This window comes from Punica granatum, chromosome 4, assembly GCF_007655135.1.
Source record: "Punica granatum isolate Tunisia-2019 chromosome 4, ASM765513v2, whole genome shotgun sequence".
Lineage (NCBI taxonomy): Eukaryota > Viridiplantae > Streptophyta > Magnoliopsida > Myrtales > Lythraceae > Punica > Punica granatum.
Window position 1 is genome coordinate 28,508,573 of NC_045130.1, and position 9,504 is coordinate 28,518,076.

General features: G+C 38.8%; 1 protein-coding gene across 5 annotated transcripts; it reads left to right on the forward strand.

Annotated features, from left to right (window-relative positions):
- The first annotated feature begins 1,194 nt into the window (after nucleotides 1–1,194).
- LOC116204613 (putative receptor-like protein kinase At4g00960) lies at nucleotides 1,195–6,500 on the forward strand. Of its 5 annotated transcripts, none has more exons than XM_031536784.1 (8): nucleotides 1,203–2,562; nucleotides 2,674–3,005; nucleotides 3,307–3,414; nucleotides 3,526–3,638; nucleotides 3,752–3,962; nucleotides 4,065–4,302; nucleotides 4,386–4,536; nucleotides 4,770–5,231. In XM_031536784.1, the coding sequence occupies exons 1-8, from the start codon at nucleotides 2,195–2,197 to the stop codon at nucleotides 5,070–5,072; spliced, it is 1,824 nt and encodes a 607-aa protein (XP_031392644.1). In that variant the 5' UTR covers nucleotides 1,203–2,194; the 3' UTR covers nucleotides 5,073–5,231. The 5 variants fall into 5 exon arrangements, with proteins under 5 accessions (XP_031392645.1, XP_031392646.1, XP_031392644.1 ...); XM_031536783.1 differs by having other exon boundaries at nucleotides 1,204–1,392; nucleotides 1,909–3,005; XM_031536785.1 differs by lacking the exon at nucleotides 4,770–5,231 and adding an exon at nucleotides 6,200–6,500 and having other exon boundaries at nucleotides 1,195–3,005.
- The last annotated feature ends 3,004 nt before the right edge of the window (nucleotides 6,501–9,504 follow it).

Consider the following 9,504-nt stretch of genomic DNA (forward strand, 5'->3'; position numbering starts at 1 on the left):
TCAATTGATTTTGCCAAACTGCCTGCAATCTACTTTTGTGGCTTCGGTCTTTTTTCGTTGTCTTTACAGGTTTCAGCTCCCCGACAACAGTCACTGGTATGAACCGATCAAGGAAGCTTGGTGCTTTGATTTGATAGTCTAGCTGATTTTGATTAATTAGGCAGTCACTGGTTTGAACCGATTAAAGGAATCTCACTGAATTGGTTTGAATGTTTAGGGATGTTGCAATTTCTACACGAATTACGCTATGCTATGTTTCCAGATTTTCATTGGGGTCCTATACACTTTTTCTCAGGAGGTTGAGATTTCTATAATTGTACCTAGGTTCAATTGTTATGCTTTATTCGCATGTTATTTTCCTTTACAGTGATTTAGGTGGACCTGCTGTATTTACTGTCTCTGTAATATACCATCTTAGATATTTTCTCCTTGTACCTATTTTTGTGATTAATGGACATTCATTGATTCTTTGAGGAAAAAAAAGACTTCAATGGTGACCTCATTGCGTTCTCAGTAATTCCAACCATCTCCTCTTAATTTATGTATTTTTCTTAATATGACCATATCGACCTTGATGATTTGTTCGTTAATCCTCTGGCACTATAGAACCATTTTCCGGGAAAAAAAAAGAACGCTTGTAAAATTTTTTATTGGATCTATAAGAGATTGGCTCCACGTTCAAACTAAAAGCTTGAGCTAATAGGTTGTAATTCTCTCATAAGCTCATGGATGCAACTAATCAATATTTCGATTTAAGACAAATAATACGTGACACCGTCCAACGTAAGTTTTGACACTTCACCTACAAATGTAGCGTGAATTTGAACGCTTAAAATGAAAAAACATGGCGCCATTAGATGCATACGTTTTCATTTAGAAATCAAGAGATTTCAAATTCGATCAATCCTCTTAAATTGGACTACATGTATTTATTTTTTATATTAGGTTAATGAATTTTTTTGTGAGCGAAAAAATATTCTTCAAATAATTAACTCCAAATGTTTGTCGAGAAAATCGATTGCCCTTACGTAACTCAGAGGTTCTTCTCTCAGCTACTGTATGTACGTCAGTTCCCCATTTTTCTTGGACCAATCATATAATGGAGACCCTTGGACCATGTAATAATTAAAAGGGTGGGAGACAGCAGAGGAGGAGAAAAGTATGGTTTTCGATTGGACAAACAAAGATAAGGGCAAATTTTTTCTGGCTCCACAGAGGAGTAGTGCAATAAGGAGTTTTGGGTCAGTAAAACTGAGCGTAGAAGCCCCTCACAGAGCCATCCAAACCAGACCAAAGCAGCCGGAGGGAGTCGATGACCTGAGACCAAAGAAACAAAAAATAGTGAGAAAGGCATCTGTATGTGCTGGTACCGTAAATCCAACCAAAAAAAAGGTAATATTTTGTTAAATGCATATATATGTGCTAGTATCCTTAAATTCAACAAGTTTTGGTCAGAGAGTGCCATCAATGAAACACTGGAAGATTTTGGTTTTGCCCCGAAGAAGTTCCATCCTTTTTTTTTTTCCCGGTGAATTTGTCACGAACACGAAGAAGTTAGGGCTATGCTCTCCCCTTTCACGTCTTCCCTGACTAACCCGGACAACTTGCTACCAGCAATTAATTTTTTTTCTTTCTTTCTTATTGGGGTTGAAGAATGCCTTTAGATTGGACAAACAGATACAGAGGAAAAGTTTGGTTTTCTTTTTTTTTTTTCTATTTTTTTTCCTTTTTGCTCCGTCAATTAATTAAGATCAATTTTACTGGTCTGGCAAACATCAGAGTACAAAATGGCGTGAGGAGGCTTTGAGATTGTGATTTCTGTGGGAGACTTCCTGTTTTCCCATGAATGCTTCTTTGTGTTTATGTGCAATCACTTTTTAACCGCATCTTACCCCTTGCAACGTGCAGAGAGCTTTAACTTTCAATTATTGATTGCAACATAGATATTCCGGGAAATTACGGGGAATGAAGTGACTACCATTATATATATATATATATATATATGTGCATATTTATATTTATATCCCATAGACTCGGTCAGCAGTCTCTAGCCATCCTTTCTCCTCCACCATGTCTAATTTCTCTCTTGCCTTCGTACGTACTTTCTACCTCGTCCAAATATATAAGCTCCCTCTGATCTGTCACTCCAACTATAGGAGGACTTAATTCACTGAACACAAACCAAACTTTTCCCATGGCTTCATCTTGCTGCTCAATCACCTCCTCTTTCTTCCTCCTCCTCTGCTTCCTGCTCAGCAATTCTTCCATATCTGAAGCTGAACAATGGCCCGAATATCGGGCTAACGCCTGTTATGTTCCCTCCAACGACCGCCTTTATTTCCAGAACGTCAACACCCTGCTTTCCGCTCTGACCTCCAAAAGCATTTCCGACTATGAAAAAGGGTTCGCCTACGACATGGAAGGGCAGGGCCCCCCGGACCAGGTCTTCGGGCTCTACCTCTGCCGTGCAGATCTGAGGTCGGCTTCGTGCCAAGCCTGCATCTCCAATGCAGGTCAAAGGATCCTCAAGGCCTGCCCCGGGATGAAAGATTCCACAATATGGTACGACTTGTGCATGTTGACTTACAACTACCAACCAATCATCTCCACCGCGAGGTTTAGTACATATGCCTACTGGTATGAATATAACATGTCGGATGCCACGGCGACCAGCTTCAACGAGTTGCTGGAGGGGATGCTGGAGGCCCTGATCCCAAAGGCTGCCACTGGCCAACTGGCAGGTAAGAAATTCGCGGTGAACAGAACCATCTTCACAGCGTCACAGACGCTGTATATGCTGGCTCAGTGCAGGCCTGACTTGAAGGCTGCCGACTGCAACCAGTGCCTCCAAGCGGCAGCTACAGTGGACAAGCTTCCTCGAGGAATAGGAGGGGCAATGTCCTTTCTCCAGAGCTGTAACATCCGGTACGGGAACTACTCATTCTATAATGAAACTGCTGTCGCACTGATGGAATCGGCGCCAACACCTGCTCTCCGCCGTCCAGGTAATGGATTAGGTGTTTCCTTCTTCGTGTTAGGGAACTATGGAAGATGGCTTTTGGATTCATTGAACTCCACCATATCGGGCCTTAACCATTCTATCGACCCACCATCAATGGAGAGTAATAGTGATCCATAGGCTTTTAGATCAATTAGACAGCCTTGTTCCAAAATTGTTGTAGGGGTAATCATGTTGTTTCCATCGAAATATTTCTCATATAACCCAATTCCTTTGGAGTTTTGCGGGTCGCGAGTCTTGTCGTGTTACATAGGCTTCTCTTGCAGGCTAACGGAAGTTATCAACAGGTGTAATTGTTGCCATTATTGCTGCTGCCATTAGTGTGACTGTGGTGTCATTCCTCATCCTCCGCTGCTTCCTACGGAAGAGACATGGATTCAAACAATACAAGAACGGTAAAGCATATTAGGAAATCATGTTTTATATATCAACCACCATATCAACTAATGCTTTGTCCCTGAGAAGGCTAATAATATTATTGATGTTTGATTTGATATTTGATAAAGATATCCAAACTGCTGAAGCCATACAATTCAATTTCGCTGCAATACGAGCTGCCACGAATAATTTCTCTGCAGATAACAAATTAGGTGATGGCGGGTTTGGCGTAGTATACAAGGTACAGTAAAAGTGTAATTTACCGTGATGTTTCCGAATAAACAATGGAGCCATAGCGAAATTTTTCGTATTAATGGCATTCAAATCATTTGGTTTGACAAACGATTGATTTAGGGCCGGCTTCAAGATGGACAAGATGTGGCAGTGAAGAGATTGTTTAGGAGCTCAGCTCAAGGCGCTGCAGATTTTAAGAACGAGGTCGAGGTGGTGGCAAAACTCCAACACAGAAACCTGGTGCGGCTACTTGGGTTTTGCGTGGAAGGAGAAGAGAAGATACTCGTCTTTGAATATATGCCAAATAGGAGCCTGGACTACTTCTTATTCGGTCTGCTCCGCGCCTAATTTACGTATTAATTATTTTTGGTGAATATTAGTAATTAATTAATTTTCTTCTTATGGATCAATGATTTTGTTTCAACAATTGCAGACTCAGAAAAACGTGGACACTTGGACTGGTCGAGAAGATATTTTATAGTTTCGGAAATAGCTCAAGGGATGCTTTATCTTCATGAATATTCCCGGCTCAGAATAATTCACCGGGACCTCAAGATTGGCAACATTCTCCTGGATGAAAATATGCACCCCAAGATTTCAGATTTTGGAATGGCGAGGATCGTCGGGGTTAATCAGACCCAAGGAACTGCTAGTAAAATTGCGGGGACATTGTATGTGCTCTTGAAATTCTCTTGCTTCTCTCTTCTTCTCACCGTTTATCAAGTAGTACTAACTCTTTCTCAAATAATTTTAGGGGTTACATGCCTCCAGAGTATGTAAGGGCTGGTCAATTCTCAGTGAAATCCGACGTATATAGTTTTGGCATGTTGGTTTTAGAGATTATGTCAGGCAAGAAGAACAGTTCCTTTGGTCATCCAGACAATGCTGAGGGTCTTCCAAGCTACGTAAGTGGAAATTCTATTCAATATATACTGAATACGTTACCTTGCCTTCATTTAACTGCCCTAATCAAATCTTATATACTACTGTAATTAAATTCGATTGACATGCCCGCCAATCTGCCTCGTCATACTCTTTTGTCCAATTACTGATTTGAGAGTTAGAAGTTGTTCTTCCAATAGGATGCAAGTATCGATTCTTTCCTGTAAATTGACTTGGAAAGATTTCGGTCCATTAGGCATGGAAACACTGGACTGATGGGACACCTATGGAAGTGCTGGATCCAATCTTGAGGGACCCTTGCAAGAGAAATGAAGTCATTAGATGCATCCACATGAGCTTGTTGTGCGTCCAGCAAAACCCTGCTGATCGGCCTACAATGTCTACGATAGATAATATGCATAAAAACTACACAGTTACCTTACCCGACCCTCAACCTCCTGCCTTTGGCTTTTACGGTCCCAACATTATTGAGAACAATGGTGATGAACGGGCGCCATCTGCAAACAAATTGACGATTACTCAACTCGAACCTCGGTAGAAGAGAGATACTCTGTAATAAATATTAATTGAGTTGTGCACATTACAAGTGCCCAAACATTCCTTTTCAAGTATGTTTATTGGGTATTAAAGCTGTATGTAAGTGAAACCCGGTGTTTTGATATGCATATATATGTGCGTGGGTGTGTGGATTTGTTTATTTAGAATGGGCAATGAGCCCAGCCCGTGAGCGGCCCTATGCCCTTGAGTCCATAAGCCCATGACATTTCTTTATTTCCTATCCTGAAGTTTCCCAGTTCCACTGCCATTCTATTTGTTATACTTTAGTCGAAGAGAGGCAGATGCTTAAAGAGAGAAGGACAGATAGAGAGAGAGAGAGACACAGAGAGACACAGAGAGAGACAGAGATAGAGAGAGAGAGAGAGAGAGAGAGAGAGAGAGATATGATGTACAGCAAAAAAAAAAAAAAACAGAAAGGAAGAGTGAGAAAGAGACAGAGGATGTAACAACGAGCTCGGAAGGGCAATGACTAGAGGGAGAACTAGGGAGATTATGTAGAGGAGAATGGAGAGTGATGAATTGGACAAAGCAAACGGAGGTACGGGGGATGGAAGTGAAAAAGCATCGAATAGGGAAAATCTTAGCCTACATTGAACTTGGTTATGGGCTATCTTAGGTATGTTGCTGATTTTGCTTTTATGAGTTTCTTTAATTGATTATGTTATTCTTAATATGAAATTGGAGGTAACGGGTTAGTAGAAAATTTGAGCGGTGGAAGGGAAATTGGATAACAACCAGAAAGGATGAGATCAAGATTAGACCCAATGATTTTTGATATATCGATTTTGCTGGGCGTTAGTTGTATCATTTCAACCGGCATTATTCCTTTTAAGTTAAATTCTATAAGTGGATCATGGGGGGTGTTAAGGAAGTTTTATTTTCATTATTTTTCTTGCTAGATAAGTATAGTAGAGATTTGTAATTAATGGACTTTTTATTAAATTATTTTCGACTCTTATTGAAATGGAGAAACAGTTTGGATATTTGTATATTGTGCGATGTGTATTTTTAGGAGGAATATATGAACTGTAAAAGGGGTTCGCTTAGTGATATGATTGTGTCATGTAAGCTTATAAATTGATTTCTTTTTATATTTATATCTGACAGGGAGTGGAGGAGACTAAAACGGATGCATTCCGAAGGCTCAAGCTCGGTGAATTTTTTTTGGAAAATTGGTGAGTAATCTATTCCATTGTAAAATGATATTAGAATTATGCTGGTTATTTAAAATGAATAATGTGATAACTAGAGATCGAGGAATTCATCTTCATATGTTGTATGAAAGGATTTTAGAGATTGCCCTTTATGTGATGCTCTATAAATTATGTAATGTGACTCTTCTGAGCTGATCTTGCTTGTTGCTTATTGCCATGAGAACACTGGACACGGTGGAATAGAAATGGGGACTTGATCGGCTGTTAATTCGGTGAAATACAAAATGGATGTTAGACCGTTGAACCGGCGATATACAAAATGAATTTTAGACTCTTACTGCTGAAGGATAATAAACAACTGCGGCTTATGAGAGTTGATATGGGGAGATTAGAATGACTGATTGAGATGTGTGGGGTCACGGTACCGTTTGAGTTATGTCGCGAGACAATGCGGCCATATGGCTATAGGACTCGTCTATATTCAGTTTGTCTGCTGACATTGTCGTGATATATATGATGGTTAAGCTTTTATGCATTTGTTGTGATTTTGAACGTGGTGCGTTGGTTGCTAGAATGGAACATCCCAATTTTATTCAATTCAGAAGGTACATATTTGTATTCCAAATTCTACCGTGTAGATTTTAGGTTTTTCCACTCCATACAACACTAATGTGAACATTTAGAGCCCCTCAATCTAATATGGACCGTCAATTTTTATAAGTTTTAAAATTTTAAAAGCAATACTGAAAGATCACGATGTGATCCTTTTATTATATAAAATATGATTTTTGTCCATAATTCTTTTTGTTAGCATTCTATCCCATCACAAATTCGAACTGATGACGTTGATTCATGTTATTGCGCCACGTGTAATATTGAACCAAACCGGTTAAGTCGGTTTACGAGAATCTCAACCATACGGTTCAATAAAACGATTTCAATTGAATCATCGAATCGGCTTAGAAAATAAAACCAGTTAGAGCAAGCATCTCAACGAACGTCCATCACCATCGCACCGCCGAGGGGGTTGGGCTGTGCACAACGACATCTGGTCCCCGAATTGAACGCCGATTGGTGGAACAAACGACTGAGCTCAGACCTCTCATTGCGATGTCAGCAAGTGAGTTCGACCTCTGCTGGGGGTTCACCATCGGAGTTTTTTTTTTTTTCCCTCCAGTGATGTAAATCCCCAAAATCAAGCAGATTTATTTTCAGGAAAAATTAAATGAAAAGATATGTTAGCATAACTTCCTTATTTAATATAATATCTTACCAAAATAATTCCCTTAAATCAAGCGTATTTGCATAAGAAACAATCTGAGAATATATATCATAGCATAAATACCTAATCCGACAAGAAATAAATTTAGAAACGTCCGAACAGCTTAATTTATTATTTTCCCTAAAATGAACATATCGACCTTGATGATTTGTATATTAATCCCCGGGCACTATAGAACCATTTTTCAGGAACAAAAAGAAAACGCATATAAAAATTTTTACTGGGTCTATAAGAGATCAGCTCCAATCTTCAAGTTAGAAGCTTGAGCAGATAGGTTGCAATTCTCTTATAAGCTCATGGATACATCTAATCAATATTCCGATTAAAGACAAAGAATACTTGACACTGCCCTCCCATGGCAATGTAAGTTTTGACACTTCACCTGCACATATCACATGAGTCTGAACACTTAAAATGAGAAAACATGATGCCATTAGAGACATACACTTTCATTTAGGAATAAAAGAAATTTCAAATGTGATCAATACTCTTAAATTGGACTACCTGTATTTATTTTTATATTAGGTTAATGAATTTTTTTATGTGTGAAAAAATATGCTTCAAATAATTAACTACAAATGTTTGTCGAGCTATCGATTGATCCTTACATAACTAAGAGGTTCTTCTCTCAGCTACTCTACGTATATCAATTCCCCATTTTTCTTGGACCTATCATATAACGGAGCCCTCGGGACTATGTAATAATGAAAAGGGAGGGAGAAAGCAAAGGAGGAGAAAACTATGGCTTGCGATTGGACAAACGAAAATAAGGGCAATTTTTTTTCAAGTCGAATGCTACTACAACTGGCCATGTCTTCACGAAACATCAACTAGTGGATCTTTTCATTAAAGCATTAGGTCGGGACATGATCTATTTTTTTCTCAGCAAGTTGGGTGTTCGGAATCATCACTCTCCAACTTAAGGGGTAATATTACGGTTATGGAATATTCCATGTATCTTGTATATTATCTATTCTTTAGGCTAGTCCTCTAATTTCCTAGATTGGCTACTGATTTTATGGGATTTTCCTTTTACTTGCTGATGTACTCGAGTCCGTATATGGACTCCATTCACAGTAATACAATTCGACTGAATATCCTATTCATCTCCTTCGTGCAAACCCTATGATCTTACGCGGAAGCGTGCTACAATTTTCAACACCACGATCAGTCAAATAATTTAATTCTTCCAACAGTAATTGTATCCATACAAGCAAGGTGTGGAATATTGAAGCAAATTGTGGAATATTAAAGCTGGGTGATAAGAGAAATCATATTTTCCTTGTTTTCTTTTTCTTAATCTTATGAACACTAATTAATAAAAACTTATCTATGTATCATATTTTTTCATTTCTTATATATTTAATGCTAAATCTGGAAATTAGATGAGCAAAGTTTTGTAGTTATGTGGCTCATTGTCCAGTTGCGTGTAACAACATGTGCGCATGCATATGTACGTAGCTCCCTAACTTTGGAAGAGGCAAAAGAAGTGGGACCCAAATATGTTCCCACCCAGAGAAACTTGAATATTGGACTTATTCAACTTGGGTGTGTTAGTCAAATGCTCCAAAGATATTCACAGCCGACGACTTCAATGGTAGCCCCACATCCCGTGCCCCTAAACTGATAATATTTCACACGACACGATATCACGACACGGAATTAAACAGGTTTGGATTGGACGTTTTTGATAATCGGTCTAAACGGATCCAACCCATTTAAATACGGTTAATAAGCGTATCTTACCGGGTTGAACCTATGTAACCCGATTATACACGATTAAACATGTTTATTTTAACATGTTTAATAGTGTTACTATAATCGTGTAACCCGTTAACCTATTTATGTATATGGATTTATCAAAATATCCTTATGTAACCCTAAGTTTCTAAGTTCCTAACCTAATTTCCTTTCCTTTCTTTCACCCAATCCAACACAGTATAACTGCACTTTTACTTTCACTTCTACTTCTCTAC